Source organism: Brienomyrus brachyistius, chromosome 3, assembly GCF_023856365.1.
Source record: "Brienomyrus brachyistius isolate T26 chromosome 3, BBRACH_0.4, whole genome shotgun sequence".
NCBI classification, from domain to species: domain Eukaryota; kingdom Metazoa; phylum Chordata; class Actinopteri; order Osteoglossiformes; family Mormyridae; genus Brienomyrus; species Brienomyrus brachyistius.
Genome location: NC_064535.1, coordinates 2,940,631 through 2,963,467, shown reverse-complemented (window position 1 = coordinate 2,963,467; position 22,837 = coordinate 2,940,631). Strand labels below are relative to the sequence as shown.

General features: G+C 43.7%; 1 protein-coding gene and 2 long non-coding RNA genes across 4 annotated transcripts; 2 read left to right on the top strand and 1 right to left on the bottom strand.

The window, feature by feature from the left end:
• Positions 1 to 2,754: 2,754 nt before the first annotated feature.
• Positions 2,755 to 16,048, top strand: slc29a1a (solute carrier family 29 member 1a). Of its 2 annotated transcripts, none has more exons than XM_049007895.1 (13): positions 2,755 to 2,899; positions 10,243 to 10,305; positions 10,410 to 10,491; positions 10,771 to 10,937; positions 11,285 to 11,424; positions 11,743 to 11,877; positions 11,997 to 12,094; positions 12,404 to 12,485; positions 12,731 to 12,816; positions 12,976 to 13,084; positions 13,204 to 13,289; positions 14,778 to 14,977; positions 15,181 to 16,048. In XM_049007895.1, the coding sequence occupies exons 2-13, from the start codon at positions 10,277 to 10,279 to the stop codon at positions 15,290 to 15,292; spliced, it is 1,326 nt and encodes a 441-aa protein (XP_048863852.1). In that variant the 5' UTR covers positions 2,755 to 2,899; positions 10,243 to 10,276; the 3' UTR covers positions 15,293 to 16,048. The 2 variants fall into 2 exon arrangements, with proteins under 2 accessions (XP_048863852.1, XP_048863853.1); XM_049007896.1 differs by lacking the exon at positions 2,755 to 2,899 and adding an exon at positions 3,693 to 3,859.
• A 632-nt stretch (positions 16,049 to 16,680) lies between these two features.
• On the bottom strand, positions 16,681 to 21,003 carry LOC125738699 (uncharacterized). The gene is made up of 3 exons (XR_007396884.1): positions 20,798 to 21,003; positions 20,370 to 20,552; positions 16,681 to 20,153 (listed from the first exon to the last, which is right to left on the bottom strand). It is a non-coding gene; the product is annotated as an uncharacterized LOC125738699 (long non-coding RNA).
• Positions 18,327 to 20,786, top strand: LOC125738697 (uncharacterized). Its single transcript, XR_007396883.1, has 3 exons — positions 18,327 to 18,466; positions 20,034 to 20,090; positions 20,695 to 20,786. It is a non-coding gene; the product is annotated as an uncharacterized LOC125738697 (long non-coding RNA).
• Positions 21,004 to 22,837: the final 1,834 nt, after the last annotated feature.

Genomic DNA, 22,837 nt, shown 5'->3' with positions numbered 1-22,837 from the left:
AGCAAGGTAATCGCGGGTATATCTTTATTTATGCTAGCAATTCCCATAACAGGCAATATGCTTTTGTTTGTTGTTCAGTGAAAAGTGTCACTTGTTTTTCCCTGAAAGTGACAGGGACTCATGCAGGAACATGCTTGTTCACTCGCGCGCAGGGGGGGCCCACAGCTCGGCCTGCTGGCTTCACTGTGGCCACTGGTTGCTCCATTCCCCCCCCCCCCCCCCCCCCATACCTCTTTCCATTCCCAGCTCCCCTTTTACTGACTGGCAGACACTGCCTCCCTTCACTGCGCCCGTCAGAATATGTCTGGCCACTGAGGTACCACGCCTGCTGTCTCGACCGCAGGTCAGGGTTGTCATGGTGTTTCTAGAGGGACAAATAAATAAATAAAGGGGGATAATTAAACCAGATAGCAAATATCCACATTATCTGGAAGCTAGTAGCACTTGTGCTTTTTGGCAGACATTTCCTTTCCTGTTAAACTGGAATCTTAACCTTAAAGAGATTAAATTAGATAGTACGGAAACTGTGATGAACTGCAAACGATACTGATCAGCCAAAGTCCCTGAAAAAAGTGGGCTGAAGAGCCCGACTGCAATGTGACTCTGCCAGTCAAAGGATTTAAACCCACAACCATTCAGAGATGCATCCCTAACACACTGAGTCACTCTCCACCCCAGGGCTGAACTGGCCACCTGGCATACCAGGCATTTTCCCAGTGGGGCAATGGGTATGTGGGCTACCAAAATGTGAGGAGCCCCACCCCCCCACTCCTTTCATGGGAAGAAAAATCCAGGACTGATTTTTAATTCCAGTCTGCTTTTTTATCAAAAGAAATCGCAAAAATATCATTCCAGTCTCCTGTTCGGATGTGAGAGTTAATCTGATCTGAAATCAGGTAAACAGAAAAAGCAGGACAGAAAACGTAAGGTTTTTTGTCTGTTTAAATTGTTTAAAAAGCAATGTAACATCCCCCAGCCCCCCCCCCCCCCCCCTCCCACCCACAGTGGTTGCGTGAAAATCCAAAGATTCAGTTGTGACCCGATGTCCGAGGTCTAGGGGACATTTCCAAAACAAATGTGCCGTGTGTGTAAGGAAGTGATGGCTCACGTGTAAAAATACGCACGTTTATTTACTATAGGAAGAAAGGAAAGAAAACAACATTGTCAATAAAACTGCGGAGAGACGTTTCCACACTACAAGTAAACATGGAGGAGGATATGTTAAGGTTGACTGCTTTGGAGGGGGGGGCTGGTTCCTGCTGGGGAGTCTTTATACAGTCCTTGTCTTCCCAGTGAGGTGAGGGCTGTTTGTGACTCTGAGCTGTTTATTCAAGTTTAAATTTATCGCAGCCAGGCCAGATGACGCACATCTGGAAAAGTACTGGGAGGACATCTTTGCTTTGCCAGCCGCTCGTCCACCCGAGTGTCTCGCTGACGCGGATTCAGGGACGTTAGCGTGCGAGAGATGTGGCTCCATGTGTTTTATACACAGCGGCTGACAGAGCTGTTCATAATGTCTGCTGGCTGTCATTCGGTGCTGTGAAAAAAGGGATTTACTCACTTATAGACTTAATGACTTAAAGTCCAAGTGTGTTACAGCAAAGTACCACTGTGTAAGCTTTGTAAGACAACTTTAAAAAAATAACTTCAGACTCTTTAACAGCACTCAAATTATTTACCTTTTCAGTTAGGATTTTAAGATTAGGGGTCTTCATAAAGACTACACCTCTGTGTTTTTAGGAATTATCGACAATTTCATGATGAATCACAAGAGTACTACCCTACTTGGCACTAAGAACCATAATCCAAGTCATGCTACGTGCTGGTACTGCCAACTTGAGGGCCCTGTACGGCACCTAATTATTTCTCCTGCACATCCAGTACTGACGATCGTCACATCGCGGGCAGCCCTGCTGAAGCAAAACTGCCCTTAGACATGGTCACCATTCCTTTTGAGAGCCACTGAAGAGGGTCTAGCTGCAGACGCCTGTAGAGTGGAGCTCCACTGGCAACACGTGATCTAATTTAATTTAATTTTAATTGATGCTTTATTGATCCTCGTAGGGAAATTGTCTTTACGCCTCCCACAACTTGCTCTTTTTTCGTAGAGTAAGTTGTTTCTGCGAAGGGCTGCCACCCGTAGCGGCACCCAGGGAGCTGGGGGTTAAGGGCCTTGCTCAAGGACCCACAGGCTGAGGCTGGGTTTGAACCTGTGACCTTCTGATTACAGGCACACAGGCTTAGCCCACAGAGCCACACACTGCGCCCGTCTTTTAGGATGGAAAGTGGAGCTCCGGTTAGGTTTAGGTTTAGGTTAAGATTAAGGTTAGGGTTTATTCGCTGTAACACAGAGTTGAGATCACGTCTCGGTGACGTATCTGCGGTGGAGCTCCACTCTACGGGCGTCTGCAGCTGGGTGCTTTTCACTGAGAAGGGACATTTTGTACAGTCAGCTGTGAAAGGTTATTTTATTTTCTCAAACAGCAAAAATTCAATACAATAGTCTCAACGCAGCAATTAATGACTATTGTCAGTTGATTTGTTCTGACAGGCACTGCAGAATGCTGCATCCTACACGTTAATGAAAGGATTCCATTGTTCTCCCCTTGATGCACCACTTTTCTTTTATCTCCATTTTGTTGAAGTGTTAATTTTCAGGTCAATTGAATTTTACGATGAGTTTACCGAAAAGATAAGGCTTCCCAAAAAGGATGGGGCGGATCGTTGGGGAGGGCCGTTTCTGTCACTGAATTTTTAGTTTGGGGTAGCGGAATAAGCAGCTCGGCAGGTGTGGGTTGATCTCCTTCGAGGACTTGGCTGTAGGAATATATTATAATATATTAAAGCACAAAAACATTAATACACAAATCGCTCATCACGTACCCAGTGATCTGGAGTGGTGAGTAGCTGTTATTCTGTACAAATGATGTATAATTACGGAATTATATGTATATATATATATATATATATATATATACAGGAAGGATGAAAATAGGTACGCAAAAAGTAACATTTTTTTCAATTTGTATTTCAAATAAGAGAGCATGGTCTATGTTATAACTGTACTAAACTAAAATATGTAGACTTAATTTTATTTTTACTTTTTCATTCGGTAAATACAGTAAAGATTGTTGGATTCCTCGTGAATTTAGCGGATCCCAAGCACCATAATCTATAACCATGACTAGTAATGAACGTTCCCGATTAGGTTCCATTACGAGCCAGACGTGATATAGACCGTTTGTTTCACCGCGGCTGAAACGACATGTACTTAGGGTGTCTTCAGCATAAGAGTAAAAAAGAAAAGCAACGTATGACAAAAGTTCTTCATCTTAGCCTGTTTGCCTTGTTTCTTAAATCCAAAGATGTCTGATGCTTTGTACTGGATAAATCCGAGTTTAAAATGTTAAGTTTCTTTAAAGAAACACTGCCTGTACATTTTAACAATTGTTCTCATCAGATGCCCGATTTGTGTCACGATCTGGTCACTGTGTTCTAACTGGAAGCAATATTAACTTTCTTATAAAAAAGTATATGAAGCTCTGTCCACGCCAGTTATTGATGCAAATACACTGCAGTTTTAAGCAGCCGTGTATACAGGCTACTCAGTCTGAAGAACGTAAATGGTTAAACACTGAAAGTAACTGAAAAGCCGCTTTTTGGACAGCACCCACCGTTGTTTCGGATATTTTTTTATATTTGCTCATTCAGGGGTGAACGTGGGTCTGATAGTTTGCATAGTTTTTTGGGGGCGCTGCGATCACACCCCCCCGGTTCATGCTTTGTTCGGATTTCAGCCAAGTTAGCACTTGGTTATTCTGGCACATTACTAAGGAGACATCGGTAGCGGAGCACACACGTAAGTGGCATGTTTCCGTGTTATTTAAAATAAAAATTGAGATTAGATGTTTTTCAGTTATATGAATTTGGCTTGCGGGAACCTATGCCTACGCAATATAAGAATATTATTGTAATGGACGTATTGCTTCGAATCGAATTTATTGCTTCACACGAGGGTGCCTGCATTTTCGCGACATGTAGACGAATGTTTAATACTAATCAGAAACTGAAGTGCTCGAAAAGTTTCACCTAAACAATATCTGAGATTGTATATTTGTACTTATACTAACCTACAACTTCAGAATGACAATGCTCTGCACGTGTTCACCCTCCATCACCTTCTGCTCTACGGCCAGTTTAAGAAACGTCTTGGCACCTTTTGGCTGGTAGATTTATATAATATAAAGCGAAGAATATCAATTAAAATTCACGGAGCGACGCCCGTGCTTTGTCTGGTGCGGTTAACAAAATTTGGATGTTATATATATAGACTTTTCGGTGAAGCTGTTTACTGGAGACACAGCGGAAAATCGGTAGTATTGTCTTTTAACTTTTCTGCGGACGAAAATATAATTCTTTCATTTATATCATTTTAATAATGGTCCGTTAACAGAGCCACGTGTTTTCATCATGGTTTCACAAGGACTCAGATTTCATCCGGAGTACTTTATTTGATCGGTTGATTCAATATAATCCACTTGGTTATTAGAAACAGCAGCAATTCTTTTATATGGTATAGTTGCTCACTTTTGTATGTAAGTATTCAAGTGTAGTACTAGAAACTTGATTGCGCTTGTTATTCCTAATCTCAGACAGCCTGCTTCTTTGCTTATGTTACTGTAGTACAGCAAGTGTCCACAATGCATCGCCCCGTAAAAACCAATAATTCGATGCTCAGAACGGCCATATTTGTTTCCAAGTTCAGAAATCTTCAAGTGAATGACATGTGTGGTTAAGATTTACCAATAGGGGCAGCCTATATCCATAAGACATCGATGTGATTTTCACAGGTATAGGGGCAGAAATGCCGATTTGTCTCTGTGATTCACTTTTCTTGCACTGAAAGGTGACCCACGACGTCATTGTAACCCCATTTAGCCCTGGTAGAGCCTACAATGCAAACCATATTTTTCAACATTTATTAAGTTATGATGCATTTGAATTTACTTATAAAACTGTACACTCCAACATTAAAGCACAATTTGGCATCTTTTGATGGAAAAGCTGATTTGTGGAACACAAGCAGTTCATGCAACCATTTAAAGTATAATTTTGGTAGGTAGGTACTTGATCCCCTTGCAATACGTATGAGCACAAGTAAAATGAAAAGAATACAGAGAAGACAAAGAAATACAGGAAGTAAATGTAAAACTACAGCAGTTAATAAGTAAGCAAATGTAGGAACAATTGACAGAGAAGATCCATCCATCCGTCTTCCCACCCACTTATCCTGCTGGGTCGCAGGGGGTCCAGAGCCAATCCTGGAAACAATGGGCACAAGGCAGAGAATAACCCAGGACAGGGGCCAGCCCATCACAGGGGGCACACACACACACACACACACACACACACAGTTTAGTAACTCCAATTAACCTCTGCATATCTTTGGACTATGGGAGGGAAACCAGAGACCCCACGACGACATGGGGAGGAGAACATGCAAACTCCACACACATAACCCAGGCAGAGACTCGAACCGGGGTCCCAGAGGGGTGAGGCAACAGTGCTAACCACTGCAGCACCATGCCACCCCTGACGGAGAAGATATAAATTATGCGGGGTCAGAGACGATGTTCGGATGTGATGGGACCTGCAACGGCGCCGGAGGATGGTGGTGGATTGACAGCACAGCTGGTGTCCAGGGAATGACTCGTGCTGGTTTTGCACTGCATTATGGGATAGTAGCAAACGTGGCTATTTCACAAGAGCCTCAGACAAGCCCCGCATACCACATTGTCAGAAAAAGAGCTGTTTGCATCTTGGGGAACAAACTGCAGCAGGACTGTCCCTTTTTCTGACAGTGCGAAAAGCAGAGGAAAGGGTTATGATTAAGAGATACGGAAAAAAAAGACTAACACAGGCCGCGAAGTCATATTTGGTATTCTGTTGTCATCTAAACCGGAAGACATTATTTTGCATACCATGCCTGTTACACTGGGTACAATGACATAGATAGCATTCATCAAATTTTCATTATTGCTTTAACACAGGATATAAAGCGAAGGGACAAGATTGTGAGGGCAAAAGTAGTTGAAAAAACCCATATTTCACTCTTAAATGAGCTGCGACGAAAGTTTGCTCAGTGGACGGAGAGTCGGCCTTGTGTCTAATGTCCTGCATCAGCCCTGTCAATAGCGTAGCAGGTAGTTTTGCAGTAAGGATGCTGAGCTGGGATTTTTCACACATTGCAAGCTTCTTTGGTGGTGATGGGGGATTAATAGCCTAAACTGAGATTTCAGGCATTGAACATTTTTTTTGCATGTTAGAAAATAGTTTTTAAGCCTTTCTTTCAGGACCGTGTAACCCAACTGCCACTTGCAGCTGCGGACACCGCAGTGATAACTCGCATCCTGACATGCAGCTTGTGCGGGTTTTAAGAAGGGCGCATATGAATGAGCCAGTACGATATGCTCTGTGCTCGTTTCCTTCTTCTTCTTTTCTCTTTACTTTGAGAAGAAACTGAAAGGTATTTCCAAGTGTATTGTTGTGTGAACATAAGCTTTTGTTTGTCTGTGGTGCTGAGAGCTACGCTGCTGTTCATTGCCAGGGACCTTCCTGGGCCTGACGGAGACCCAGAGATCGGTGTCACATTAGGGCCTGAAATCCACATTTTGTCACACGCCGTTCGGAAGGCAAATGTTGCAGTTTCCATTTATCAGTTCGGCTTACATTCCTGCTTCAGTTCCAGCTTGTGTTCCTAGGTGCTCCTACTCAGTTCTGATATGATGTTTCATGGCATTTTGGGCCTTTCACACATTCCCAGCTTTTCCTTCTTCCAAAAACACAAACTTTTTGGTTGATCTGGAGAGCGCTTTATCGACTCCCACTGCCGGCTGCAGCAATGACAAGGTGGTTTTCTTTGCGGCTTAAGTAGAGCATGTGGGGTCTTTCGTCGTTACGGTCGTCAGAGGCTGGGACGTGTTTACATGCTCAGTTTTTGTCCGGTATGATCTTAGAATACCTTGCAAAACCCAACAATTTGTACCCATTTATAAATGTATTAGGTAGATTGTTTACAAAGCACCGATGCCCTGTAATGGAGTGGCGTTCCGTCCAGGGTGCACCTACCTCAAGTCACATATTCTCTGCAATAGGGTGCAGGCCTGCTGTGATTCTCCACTGGGTAAGTGGTTATCAATGGTTGGATGAACAATGCATGAATGCACAAATTAATCAAATCAGACATGGTTTGTGACCTACTGCTCTATATTGGTCAGCATTTTCATGAAGTAAGCTTAGGGCAGCTTAATAACCCAACACCAGGAAAAGGTCCAGTGTTGGGGAGGAATTTTAGAAGACAGCACAGGTTGGTGGGACCAGATGTAGCTGGACTTGGGACATGGCACTTCCACTTCCACTTCCTTCCACCAATTTAGCTCCTAAGCAGAACCAGTGAATGCTGCAGTGATACAAAACAAACCTATGAATTAAATCCCAGGAGGTTCTTGTGTTGTCTGTGGTATATAAATGTGACAGCTAGGCTTTGTCCTGAGGGCTTCAGGTTATAAACACTTGCGTCCTGTTTGCTTTGTGACTTTTGTGGTTGTGTAAACAATGAGTAGAGTTTTGTCCGTTTAAATGCATCCGTAACATGATCCTGGAAGTTTAACTGGATTCAAATCCGGCCAAAGCTGTGTAAATTATGGCTGGGCTTCCATTCAATCTGATTCATTTAGATTCCGATTCATAAGCTAATGCTTTGATTCAATCTGACTGGAGTCCGATTCATAAGATAACATTTCGTTTCAATCTGACTGGATTAGATTCTGATTCATAAGCTAATGTTTCATTTCAAACTAATTCGATTTGATTCTGATTCATAAGATGACGTTTCGATTCAATCTAATTCTGTTTAACAATAAATACCATATAACCATAAAAATATCCATAAAAACATAATTATTGCACACAGCTCAGAAGTAAATTATAATCTCCTTGACCAGTCAGAATACAAAGCCATTGAGGATAAATTCACTTTTAGAGTTTGTTGCCTGAAAAACAGTCCTGACTGATCAATAATACCTTTGCCATTTAGGGTTCAAAGTATGCTTAGCTATGATTGGTGCCTAATGCCTTGTAATACGTGTTTTCCCTCTGATGTGGAGATGGTACCCAGCGTGTTGTAAAAGCAGAGTGGAACACCAGACACCAATGCACACTGCATTTCGCAAACCTAACCCTTTTAGAGGGAAAACTTACAATCAATACTGCCTGCTGTGAGCAGAAATACGGTCACACACGTTTTTTCCATTTGATGTATTTTGGCCCGAGACCGAGCTCACTCTCCTCAGACTTTGGTTGCAGCCCAGTGGTGCATCTGGAGTGGATCTTTAATGGGAAGCAGATCCCATACAGATGGGCTGTAGTTGTTCTGCTTCGGCCGTCTGTTCCAGGCTGAACATTACTGCTCTTCTGTTTTATTTTGAAATGTCTGTTGCATGGGAATAACAACTCTGCCCGGAGCGCTGCGTGTTTAACTTAATGGGAATTTCATAATGCAGCCAACCGTATCTCATATTAAACAGTCACTTACCCAAAAAATACATACTAGATTGATTAGGAGAGATAGAGAGATAAAAGGTAACAATGATACCTTATTTTTATTGGTCAAATCGCGGCCTCGGGTATAACATGCCGTATATGGTTATTGGCTCAGTGGTACTGAATAAGCGCTTCAATAGTCCAAACACATGGAACGAGGAACAGGCCAGGAATTTCCTGACTGCAAAAATGAATGCGTTGTGCAAGTTAACCGCTGTTGGTCAACACAGACATTCATTTTTGGAACGATTTACTGGGTACATAAGCGAATCGTAATTCCCAAACGGTTCAGGGTATTTTCCAAGCCAAACATGAGCCATCGCAATCATAAGCTCAGAAGGTGAAGTATAATATATGTGGAACGCTGTATGATAGAGAGCATACAGCCTCCTTTGGGAAAAGACGGTCACATCTTCACGTTCAGTGCCCCATGTGGAAGGAATAGATTGCAAAAGCTGCAGCTGTCTGTCGCCTCCGTATCAGCGGCAGTAATCTCTTGCTGATGTAATGCGGCTGATAATTAGCTACCTAAGCATACTTGCACGCCGCATGCAGCGAACGTGAGATATTTCGCCCATATCAGAGTGACATCTCTCCAGAAACAGTGCAGTCCAGTTTTTTTTCTTATTGACGTTGCACTTTGAGCAAGAGTGTGTAGGCGCATGGTTTCGTAGTCGCATGTGATGCAGGGCTGGTGGCTTGGCTGAGGGAAATGTTGCATATGATGGAGGATTGAGTCTATAGTGCAATTCATTTCCACCGTGCATTGTGGTACGCCGGTGAAGTCAATGATGTGCGTCAGCGCCTACAGTGCATGCAGTCAGTCTGACCGCTCGCATTATTGTGGCAACACTTGTATCTTGTAGCAGTGTTCTTCGGTCGTGCTGGCCCTCCAAACGCTCATGCACGTACCTAGCCTGCGGTCCGATTGTTATGTGTTCATTTAAACAGAAGATGAGAGCCCCTCGGCAGAGTGTGGATATCCCAGAATGCTTTGCAGACAGGGGCATGTTCAGAAAAGCAGCAACTGTCTGCCGTGCCAGTGGCTGAAAAAAGCAGAACACAAAACCGTCTTCCTGGCTGGCTGTGAGATGTAATGGGTGCTACCACCCTGAGCTTGGGGGGTATTTATAATTTTTTATATTATAACATTATAACATTGTAATAAGTTCCTAGTCTTGGTTTCCACTTGAAATCAGTTATTATAGGGGGTTGCTTAAAGAAATATGTCTGACCAACATTTAATATGACATAATGTGAAGCCGATTTTTACCATAATGGGCTCTTCGATGCCACCGATTATAGTTAGCTGAGTGGTTTGTTATAATTCAGTCTTTTGGTGTGCCCTGAATATTACTGGATGAAATAGTCATTTAGTTTCTTATTAAACTGACAAAACGAGTATGGGAGTTTATATATCTGTTGCATTATTTTAAACTGTTCTCGAAAGAAGGGCAGATTTTGCTGAGAATTTTACAGAAATTATTGTTACGAAGCGGCAGGAAGCATGTCCAGGCTGAATGCGTGAAGTGCCTGAGATCAGCCCAGCAGAGCCTGTATCCACCACTTCATATGTCTTACGAGTGACGTGCTCAACCCTCTCCTCCGCATTTCCTGCTCAAGTGACCCTCTCCCTTTCAGACACATCAGCCTGACGCTCAGGATATCAAGGACAATGACAGCCATCAACGGCCCTCGAGACAAGTGAGTTCATTTCACTTTTTATATTACTGAAGATAGTTTTATTTTTCGTTGATTCCTAAAAACTCTTTGAAGACGCCTTTCAGTTCTGCGCTGCCTTTCCCCAGGTACAATGCTGTCTGGATTATCTTCTTCATCCTTGGCTTGGGAACTCTTCTACCCTGGAACTTCTTCATAACAGCCACTATGGTAATCTTAGGCTGCTCATACACTTCCCCGCCTGGGTGCGATGGCCGCTGTAAAAACTGCAGATACGTCACTGTCATGTTCATGTGTACCAGCATCCAGTCAATCCAGATAGCGTTGACTGGTCGATATACCGTACTGACCTTGAGATGTAAATGGAGGACCGTAGCTGATGAGGAGCCTTGACAGCCTGGCATGGGGTGGGGATGAGCAGTAATAGATTGGGGATGCACCCCTCAGTCTGGACCCCTGAGGCTAAATGCATCCTCTTTGTTCCTTCAGTACTTCACTTCTAGGCTGAGTTGTTCCGACAATGTCACCATGACAGCCAACGGGACTGAGACCGGAGACCACAATATCCTAAAGTCTACGTTCAGCAACGTGATGACTCTCTGTGCCATGGTTCCTCTTCTCATCTTCACCTGCCTCAACTCCTTCATTCACCAGATGTGAGTCTCTGTAATGTGCCATAGCTTGCTAGGAATCGCATGCTTGCTAATCCCCTCTGAGCAATGGTTAAGTGTTATTTAGCGGATAAAATTGTCTTAAAGGCAAGAGGCTTTTATTAGACGTCTTGTGCCAACTACAGAAGAGACGAATTAAGTAATTTTGCACTCTAAATAAAACTGGGCACCATGACTAAACTAAAGACCAAACAATTCTCTCTTTAGCTACTGAGTTATTCACGGAGCAGTTTCCAGGAAGAGTATATTCATATTCATGCTTTAATGCATTTTCTTTGATGGCCTTTATCCTCTCCAACTAGAAGTGTTGACCGGTGGTTTTCTGGTTCCAGCATTCCACAGAAGGTGAGGATTCTGGGAGGTTTGATTGGCATTCTCGTCATGTTCTTGGTGACGGCCGTAATGGTGAAGGTGGAGATATCCCCTCTGCCCTTCTACGTGATCACCATGATTAAAATTGTCTGCATCAACTGTGAGTGTCCCTCTTCTCCCACCCCCCAGCCCAGTGTGCTGCACGCATCCCACTGCTTCCTTAAATTAGCCTCATATTTTGAGAAAGTCTGAGTTTCTCAGGGTTTCGTTAGCTTTCCTGCTACAGTGGAGGTCATCTTGGCTTCAAAGAACAACCAGCTTTGATGTGTATATTGAGTTTTTTCTTGTTCAGAGGTTTTGATGTGGAGTGGATTCTTCTTGCAATGTCTCCATGACCTAGTCGGCTTTCAGGCCATTTCCGGAATGTGAGAATGTTTCTGCAGCACTGACCCATGTCACCCCTAACCTCACAATCCAGCATTCGGAGCCATGCTGCAGGGAAGCCTGTTTGGCCTTGCAGGGATGCTGCCTGCTTCCTACACCACGCCCATCATGAGCGGGCAGGGCCTGGCCGGGACCTTCGCAGCTTTCTCCATGATCTGCACCCTCCTTAGTAAGTCTGCCGTAACATCATGTCGTTTAGATGTTTGTTTGGATGAAGAAGTACCGGTCGAAAAGTGAGTGACATCCGCATACAGCATGATTATGAAAACTCCTTCACGTGTCTTCCAGCTGGTTCAGATCTTCGGGACAGTGCCTTTGGATATTTCATCACAGCGTGCGTGTTCATTGTTCTGGCCATCGCGTCATACTCCGCACTGGCAAAAATGGTAAGAATGCGTCGCGCTGCGAGGAGGTCACTCGTGCTTTGAATGAAGTGCAAAATGGTGCCAGGAGTGGATTCTGGGTGTTGATACAGGGAACCAAATACGGTGTTGGTGTTGGGCAGTGAGTATTCTGGTCGGCTAGTGAACTATGTGAGATGTTCCACAGAGTGTTGGATTTGGCATGGAGGGAAAAAGTCCATCCTGGTCCTTTGTGTTTCGAAATACAAATGCTGGCTCATTCTGTATCTTGAGCTTTGGCATTGAACAGACTTTCACTGCAGCAGCTTAATTTATCCATATTCCTTCTCGAAGGAGTTTTTCCAGTATCATATGGAGAGTAACAGCAAGCAGTCTGACAGCGACCAAGAGAATAAGATGGATCTGCTGAAGAAAGGTGACAAAAGTCCGTTCCTGTGTATTGACAAAACTTTCAGACCGTTCCTCAAATTCTCAAGTTTTTCCCATACATTTGTTCTCTTCCATTACCCAATTGATATATTAATTGCTCATTGAGCCTTTGACAAATTGGAACGTAAAATGTTTGTACTGGTTTGAGTGAGGGGAAGTAAGGGGGCAGCCAGTGTAGAATCAGGAGCCCCTCACATGAAGGCCTTGCGTTGGCCGTGTCTGTACTCACAGAGGACTCTGCTAAGACGGCACCAGTCTTTGGACTCACAGAGGAGGAGGCCAACCAAAAGTCCTCCGTTTACACCATCTTCAGAAAGGTATGGTGGCACCACCAACACACGCTCTTCTTGAAGTTACCAAGGCATGTTATTCATATGTAAGGTCTGTTTGGAAACCTAGAAGATCCATAATGACTTGCGTAGTGCAGAAATGTGAGGGGTCACCGACCAACCCTAACCCTAATCCTAACCCTGCAGATCTGGGTGATGGCACTCTCTGTGTGCTTTGTCTTCACTGTCACCATCGGTGTCTTCCCTGCCGTCACTGTGGACGCCAAGTCCAGCGTAGCGCATAAGAGTTCGTGGGGTGAGTCCTGGTCCATCACCGCGTCTTATTTTTTTGTACAAGAAAATTCAAGAAGGGGGAGAAGATTGGAACATAAAAATACTGAATTCCGCCTTACCAGATCGTCTTGCACACCACAGATACTTACTTCATCCCAGTGTCATGCTTCCTCATCTTTAATCTGATGGACTGGGCAGGGAGAAGTTTCACCGGTGTGTGCATGTGGGTAAGTCCCGTCTCGCCCCATCATGGTGCAGAGTGGCTCTTGGCTCTTACCCCTTTGCTATATCTGGAAGAAAATATAAATAATTCCCACAATGCACCACATCCACTCCTGACTTTCAAAGCACTTCCTGCATCTTACCACCAAGAAGCATACTTTAGCATTTCTATTACTCTAATACTAATAGACCATATTCATCCTATTTCATAACCACGTGTCAGATAGACGATTAACCACAAGTACTATAACGCCGTAATGGCGATCTTCCTGTCCCAGGAGAAAATATACCTATTCGACTCAGACGGACAAAGGGTTGGGGGGCAGGCATCAAATCTGTGACCGTGTAAGGCTACAGTCTTGACCACCTAACCGTCACGCTACCCAACAGTGTAATATTTGAGTAACAAATGCATTCACAGAAAGTGTGAGCCTGCTTGTAGTAACAGGGCAGTAACAGGAACTTGTGTGGTTTCCTGTCTGCGCCACATCGTCAGGTAGTCATGTTCCTTGTCTATTACACAAGTTCCAAAACAGGTCTCTTCTACAAAAACAATGTTTGGCCTGAATCCACCACAATCCACCGCGTGTGTGTGATTCATCTGAGGCTTTTATTTTTAGCCTGCCTCTCCCTCCAGCTCCCCGTCCTCCTATTGGCTGCCATATGTGTAGTAACCAGTGATGCGATTTGGGTGAAACATTCTCCCCTGTGCCGCCCCTTGTTGTCATGGCAACAATTGTACATCCGACCAAACACGCGCCTTGTGTATCTGCTACTGTGATCGTCTCGCACACACGATTCAGGTACTAAAATACGGCTGTGACGCTGTTCGCATTGAAAAGGCTTATTTCATGCAAACTAATTGTATAGCCAATCCCAGCATCATCCATCCATCCATCCATTTTCCAAACCGCTTATCCTACTGGGTCGCAGGGGGTCCGGAGCCTATCCCGGAAGCAATGGGCATGAAGCAGGGAACAACACAGGATGGGGGGCCAGCCCATCGCAGTCACTCACACATGCACTCCTATGGGCAATTTAGCAACTCCAATTAACCTCAGCATGTTTTTGGACTGTGGGGGGAGACCGGAGTACCCAGAGGAAACCCCACGACGACATGGGGAGAACATGCAAACTCCACACACATGTGACCCAGGCGGAGACTTGAATCCAGGTCCCAGAGGTGTGAGGCAACAGTGCTAACCACTGCACCACCATGCTCCCCCTCTCAGCATCATATATATTTATTATTGAATTTGGCATGATTTCAGTTGCATTTTTTTCGTTCTTATGTCAACAAAACCACAGCGCTGCTTCCAGGCTGTTGTTGCCTGTCATCACCAGCTTCAGGAATCATGTGACCGCCTCATCATTTTTCCTGTTATATTTGCGGGGCGAGTGTCGGTTCTCGACCATGAGCTTGGGGGAGGGGGGGATCTCCCACGGCTCTCATTTGACAGCCTCGCTTGTGTTCCTCGTGTCCCATTCCACAGCCTGGGAAAAACAGCATCCTGCTTCCCATTTTGGTGGTCGTCAGGGTGGTGTTCGTGCCTCTCTTCATGTTATGCAACGTCCAGCCCAGAGCATATCTGCCCGTCTGGTTCGAGCACGACGCCTGGTACATCATCTTCATGGTATTCTTCGCTTTGACCAACGGCTACTTGGCCAGCCTCTGCATGTGCTTTGGACCCAAGTAAGTAAGGTCATGCCCACCACCCCTCTAAGCTGCGACATCTTCATAAACATCACTTTGGACTCCTGTAGAACCCGTTTTATTAGCTGGTGGGGTGTCAATCTAAATTGTAAAGACTTTAGACAAAAGTGCCATTTTTCTTTGGACAAGCCACTATGTCTCCACGCATAGTTTCACAGTGTCATCTCCTGGTTTCTCCTCAGGAAAGTTCTGGCCCACGAAGCGGAGACGGCTGGAGTCACAATGGCGTTCTTCTTGTCCTTGGGATTGGCGCTGGGAGCGGCCTTCTCCTTTGCCTTCAGAAACATGGTCTAGGCTGAGGAATTCGCCCCAAAGCCTCTCGATCATCACAGAATCGGAGTAATGTCAACAGGGTCGTCCTCTGACTGAGGAGAGATGTTACAAAATTTGGACTTTAGCTTCAGACGGGTAAGAAATATGGGCCTTTGATGTGAGCCGTCACCACGGCGACCCATCTTGCAGTGCCTCAGATTTGACAGATTTTTATTTTTTTTGTGTCGGCAGAAAACAATATTAACGCAATACAATCGAAGGTAAATGGTACGGCACTCAAAATATGTGGTTTTCTCCCTGACAAAAGGGAGACGCCAATCAGCCTTTTCACACGATATTGCAAACTCAGAGGGACTGCTTTAGCTGACCAAACCCTCCGGTGTGCAATATTGCTGGGAAAGTGTGATGGTAACGACATCAGCAAAGGCATCTTAAGTATGAGAACGTGCTCAGGAAACCGGGATTCATTCTGTAAATGGGCTGAATGGATGAGTTCTTTCTTTTTTTTTTTACCTTGCAGCCAATTATCTTTATGTTAGTCAGCAAGCAGATGTTCACTATATTTTACTAATATATCTCATTTAGTTTTTGATCAACTAATCTACACAGATATTATTAGACTATATTGTTAGTCGTATAAAGCTCAGAATAAAGACTTCCAGTACTACCAAATGTCTGTCTGTAATGTTAAATACTGTTGTTGCAATACAGGTTTTCATGTATTTAGTTACATGTTAGACAGTCACATAAAAATAAAATATTTTTCAAACTTTTAAACATGAGGAGTGGGTCACTGTCTGACAGTTTGCCTTATTTTTTACTGGGTGTTCAGTCCCTTTTATATTTTGGCCTTATATTATATATATATTTATATTTATAAATAAATATAATATATATATTTATATTTATTCTATTGATTTCAATTTCTGAGTTCATAATTATTTATAAATTGTTTTGCACACATGAGAAGCCATGCAGGCATCTACAGTGATGTGAACTCCTGGGGACCTGAAGTTACTGACATTGTGTACATGGGGTTTCCTTGAAGTCAGTGATGAGATCTTTGACTTTTTCGATCTTGATGAGAAGGTTACTGGTGGAGCACCATGACGCAAGGTGCTGTAGCTCTTCACAACATTTTTGGTAATCCTCCCCACCACTGTGGTGTCGTCTGTGAACTTACTGATTATTCTTGTTTTGTGTATTGGCACACAGTTGTGGGTGAGGAGAGCAGAGTGGGTTCCTCTATGTATCTCGGTGCAGCCGCATTCAGTACACTGCATACGCTACTTAACATCAAAATAAATAAAGTGAAATAAAACCAAACGATATAAAGAGAAAACAGATATTACTGGATGTGACCCATGCATGTGAATATCGCTGGTGGCACTGAAGTAAATGAATACAAATAAAAGTCTGGAGGTATTTATTTTTTTCTGACTGGATACAAAAACTGCTGAGGGAAAGTGTGGACAAAGCATTTCGTTGTATTCAAGGGTAAGTACAAAAAAATCTTTATTATTCATCATGCATTGTTATATACTGTTTACCATTATCCTATTTTTGTTGTGTAATGGTATAGTTAAGCAACCATGTTGCTCTGTGCAGTAATGTTGAAGTTACAGTACTGTGTGAGATGTCCTTGTTATTATGATATATGTCCTCGCAGACATACGAACGACGACGACTGTAAGTCCAAATTGTGTTCGTTGGGCTCCCGTTTCCTGTCCGCAACATCAATAATTTTTCCTGCTCACCAATCCCGCCTAGTACGACTTCGGCTAGTACGACTTCGGCTATTACGAGTATGGCTTATTCACATAAACAGAATAGGGACCATGAGACGTAGAATCAAACAAAACTTAGCCAATATTCACCAGCTAATGAAGGCAGTACCATTATCTATGGAAATGAACACACAGAAACAACAGTAATTTCAGTGCTATTCTTACCATTGACAACGTGATCGCCACAAACTTGTGGCGCTGTTACGGATCTTCTCAGTGAGATCCGCTTTTAAGACGTTGTGTAACGATTGCTGGGTGCACTCGCTAGATAAATCCCTCCTCTCTGGATTGCAGTGCTTTTATTTTTGGGGGTGGGGGGATCCTAATGGACCTTTGTCCGGAGGCGGTATCGGTAAAGTTGCGAGCTACACCGGAGCCGATGAGGTATGCGAACTGGAGTGAAAACGGACGATGGGTGAGAAAGCGAGCTGCTGGGGGTTATGTGGAGAATAACGAGCCAACCTTGGTGATGCGGGGGCACTGAGTGCCTGGGGGCCCAGCCATGAAGGAGGAGAAGGGCGCGGTGCCCAGGCTGTCCACAGCACAGGCACAGCTGGTTTGTCACTTGCTGCCGCTGCTCTGCTCGGATGAGCGGACCGCTGGCCAGATGCATGGCTGTGAGTCTTTCAGTAAGAGTGAGACGGAGTGAAGGAGGAGACCCTGGGGATAAAGGGAGATTAGACAGGGCAGGTTCCAGGTGGCGGTATTCCCAGAGCAGATTTTTGAGATGAACAGAGAGCTGGACAGATCCCATCTGAGACCTTTGCCTCGCCCAGCCAGCTTGACTCGTGGAGCGAAGGTTAATCTCCCTTCAGTATGAAGTGAGGAAGGCTGGTTCACTCCACCTACTGGTAGCAGTGAGATTTAGAAACTCTATGGTGAAATTGGAGGCTGGACCAGATCGCTGGTGCAGTTTGAGCAGCTTGGTGGGCACGTCTGGTCCAGGCGAGGGTTAGTTGAATTCCTTCTTAAGTTGGTTGATGATGGTAGGAGCGGTGGGGCAGAGAAGCAGGTAGCGTTGACGGGAAAGGGCAGTGGGTTACTCTGGGGCTCTCCCAGTGAGAAGCGAAATAACAAAACTGAACTGGTCTTGCCCTGGGGTCAGCAGGGTTTTGTTTTGTCGGAAACAGAGATCGCGCTGCATGAGGAAACCACGACAGTGATTGGGCAAACTCATACCACTCCAGAGGTAGGAAGTGCAGGATGAACCAGGAAGTAAGGCAGCTGTGGTGGTGGGGGAGGGGGTGCGATGATCTGAGGAGTCGGGACTGGGGCTGCTGTACAGGTGGCCGTCAGATCCTCCGGGGGAGCTCCAGGGTGTCATGAAGCTCTGCTGGATTCAGGAGACCCGAGGAATTTTGTCATGTGACCACCTCAGGAACTGGGGATCCACATGCACAGCAGACAGGTACTAAAGTCCTACTACAGTTTGAACTGGAGTGTAGAAAATCGAGACTAGTTGTGGTCAGAGGTACCTGCAGGGATCAGAAAGCCAGCAAGCTGGTCCTGGGGGTGTGGGGTAAAGTGGCATGCAGGCTGACATGGGGGAGCAAAGACACACAGTCGGCAGAGACTAGCAGGTTAAAAAACTGTATTTTAACATTAGAATCAATTCTCAAAATGAAACATTCAGATTGAAAGAACTGATATTTCCATATAGATCCGCAAACGCTGAAAAGTGCCGTTTGTAACCCATTTCGGCCTGCACTGCACTCACTTCCTGAGGCATTATGCTTTTATTCCTCATTTACCCTGAAATGTAAAACATTTCAGCCAGTAGTGCGACTAGCAAGATATCTGCTGCTACCTATTTCTAGTCCCGTTTGACCAATAAATGAATTTATTTGGCAGAAAACAAGAGCCTCCGTGGTTGTATTTGTGCTTGTATACAAAGCTATACTAGTAACTGGTGCTTCATTTAAATTACAAACCCATTTTAATCTGTGGACATTCACTAGTCAACCAAGCAAAACTGTATCCATATGTACACTACAGTGATATATTAATTTTATATGATTTCACTGTGGAATTCCAGGGAATCTTTTAGAAAAGTACGATTGAGCAACGTCAAAACAGCAATACTGAACGTTAAAGTCTGAAATCAGTAAGATCCAGTCACTTAAAACTCTTACACTTTTCAAAATCAGACAACCTAACACGCAGCTAATATCGGAATCGCTAACTTTCCTGCTGTGTGTCTATGTGGGCGTCCTGTGCTGGAACGGCACCAAGTCCCGCAGGGTGTCTTCGGTCTTGGCCCAGTGCTACACTGGAGAAGCGCTGGATGCTGGATGGATGGACCTAGCAGACCCTTAATACCAAAGAATTATGTAAAAGATAAATGTTTGCTTACAACACTGAGAGGGAAGTGAAAACAATTTTCACAACAAAGTTGTGAAAGTGTATCGGTCTGATGTAAATCTGATATATCAGTTTGTGAATTTAGGAGATACAACGTGGGTCCTCTTTAGCATTGATACAATAAATGTGAAGTGTTTGTGGATATGCAGGCCATTTACGAAGAAGCTACGTTTGATTACAGGTGGGAAACAAACGCATAAACATGAATTTAATTATGTTCAAGCCAACTGAATGGAGCAACAATGTGGAATGTCAACATCCATTTTAAGGGAGTTGGTTGTAAGGGAACATGTTTCATGTATGATGGATTCATGAATGATCTGTTCATCTAAATTGCTTTATATAAATCAAACATGACGTATCATGATGCCTATATGTTACTTCTGAATTTTATACTCGTGTCCTTGAAAAAATCATTTTCATTGTATAGTATCCAGTATATTCATTTCTTATATACCCATGTATGATAGCTAAGATTTTCCGTAAAGAAATGAGAGATCTGTGTGTAGGATGTGCCGTAATGAAACAGAAGAGGGAAGACAGACTCATGTGGACCAGGTAGGTCTGGAACTCATTTCTGAAGAGAATCTGTGTCTCTCTGAATGAATGCATAGGAGGATCAGACCTTGAAGAAGAGAAGATGAACTGATGGAAGGAAGAAGCTGCACATGGTGAGTTTTGGAGACGGCAGCAACACAGTGATACAGTGAACAAAGACGTGTTAGAAATGATACCTGTGATGAGCTGAGATCACAGCACCGCAGTGATACTTACTGTGAGAAACAAAGACGTGTTAGAAATGATACCTGTGATGAGCTGAGATCACAGTGCCGCAGTGACACTTACTGTGAGAAACAAAGACGTGTTAGAAATGATACCTGTGATGAGCTGAGATCACAGTGCCGCAGTGACACTTACTGTGAGAAACAAAGACGTGTTAGAAATGATACCTGTGATGAGCTGAGATCACAGTGCCGCAGTGATACTTACTGTGAGAAACAAAGACGTGTTAGAAATGATACCTGTGATGAGCTGAGATCACAGCGCCGCAGTGACACTTACTGTGAGAAACAAAGACGTGTTAGAAATGATACCTGTGATGAGCTGAGATCACAGCGCCGCAGTGATACTTACTGTGAGAAACAAAGACGTGTTAGAAATGATACCTGTGATGAGCTGAGATCACAGCGCCGCAGTGATACTTACTGTGAGAAACAAAGACGTGTTAGAAATGATACCTGTGATGAGCTGAGATGTTTTATGCTCTGATTTCAGGGCTAAATTTGTGAAACTGCAATAGAAAATCAAGAAATTTACCACTTGAAAGTAAACATCAACCAGAAAGCCAGCAAGCTGCAGAAGATACATTTACACTCACCAAGAAACAATGGATGACGGCGATGTCGTTGTATACATTGTATACAGCACAGTGAATCTGGTAACACTTGTAATCGGGCTCCCTGCCGTTTCTCTCGCTCTTTATGTCATCTACCGTCAGTTTAAGTCCAGCCACGTTGCCAATGTTTATGTTATAAACCTTCTCATTTCGGATTTGATCCAGTTTTTGGGGAGGCCATGGATATACCTTACAGATACTGGACAATATGTTTCAGACTTTTTTTGGGGAGCCTTTTTGTCTGGCATCGTTTCCAGCCTCGGCTTCATGGTGTGCATCGCTATGGAGAGATACCTTCTGATCGCCCATCCGCACTGGTACCGGTCTCGCTTCACCCTTAAGCTCTCAGCTGTAACATCCCTTGCGGTCTGGTTGGTCTCTCTAATTGCTCCCATTGGATTGATATTTTTAAGATATTCACTTTCCTCTGCTGCAGCGTCTGATCCTTCACTGCAATTGATTGCAACCCTGATGTTAATTCCTTCACCTTTGCTTTTGTTCCTCTTTGTGGGCACGTGGAGGGGGCTCTCTAAGACCATCACATTGCCCAGCCGAGAGAAGAAACGTATCTTAGCCACGTTGCTACTTGTGATTGTTAATTATACTTTCTTGTTCTTTCCCGAAATCATATCGTATTATCGACAGCCTCATAACACCATGGATTGGGAACGCATTCCATTGTTTTTCAGCCCTCTTTTGGACCCTCTGCTGTACATCTTCATTAGAAAAGATGCAAAACGCATAATGGAGGAATTTCCTTGTTGCCGTAGGTCTCCCAGAAATGAAGAACAAACCGTTAGCTGCATCGCAGTGTCTGAAAACTCGCGCAGTGGCTAGGAAATGCACTGGGAAGGCGGAATGGGCGTAATGGGAGGAATATTTTCGGAGTTTCTGAAAGGTGCTGTTTTCCCGCAAAACATCAGGCAACATTTTATATTATTCTTCTTTATTAAGTTGAGAAAATGGTATGTTTTATTTAATAGTACAATTGCAATCATGAAGAGTATCACTGAGTGTTGTTTTTTGCCCCTGATGTTCGCCTGAGAAAAAAACCTTTTTTTTCAGATTTTTTTTTTTAAATTTCTTAAAATTATATTTAATGTTTTTATTATGTTAAGTTTTAAAATATATCTTAAATCCAGTGTGCGTATGCAAACAGGATTTAAACCAACAGCATCCGGGTCTGTGGCACGAAATCAGCTACTTACAAAGAAAAAAAAGTCACATCGCGTAAGATGTACTTCTTAATATATGTATAATTTGTGGTGAATGGTATTTATATTCTTTATAAACTTTTCCCTGAAACATCTATATTTCCTACAGTGTGATATTTTTTTAACAGTGTAACATTTATGTATAAATATATTGGCAAAAAAATGTCCACCATCGTTATTAAGACCATGTAATAAAGTCGCTTTTATCATTCGGGCTGTTTGTTCCTAGAAGCACAATTATTTTCAGTATATCTCTTCATTTTAACTCTTAAATTTATTGTCTTTTTGTTTGATTAGTCGTTTCTACTTGAGCAGTTTTTTACATTTTGTTTCACTACTCAGCACTAGGCACAAAACAGTAAACCCATTGTCCATCGATGATCACACGTATTATATACCTTAGTCAGAGGCTGAAAAAGCAGCTAACATGCGCTTCTTACGGCCCATTCCGAACGAAGAACAGGTCTAAATCATTAGCGAACACTTGGAAGGGGGAACGGGATGGCCAGCAGAGACCTCTGTTGGCTAAACAGGGACACAACAGCGTAGACGGAGACGGATCACGAGATCAAGTCGCTATATCACAATTCCTCCCATTTGTTCTGACTATTTTTTCATTTTTAAAAAATATATAATGTATTCTAGTGTTCGTAGGGGAAGTGACGTCAGTTCAGCCACTGGCTCATTTCACCACGGTACCGCTAAAAACGGTGCTGGGGATCGATCCTGCTTGCTGCCGAAAACACCACAACATCTCGTCCCAACGTTACGCTCCTCACCCCCCAGCTGTAACACGTCAGAAAGAAAT

Bases quoted from the DNA above. Each gene is read 5' to 3' on its own strand.
- slc29a1a (XM_049007895.1), top strand. From the start codon at position 10,277: ATGACAGCCATCAACGGCCCTCGAGACAA. The intron at 12,095-12,403 runs GTAAGAATGCGT...TCCTTCTCGAAG, and splicing joins ACTCCGCACTGGCAAAAATG to GAGTTTTTCCAGTATCATAT. The intron at 12,817-12,975 runs GTATGGTGGCAC...CTAACCCTGCAG, and splicing joins TTTACACCATCTTCAGAAAG to ATCTGGGTGATGGCACTCTC.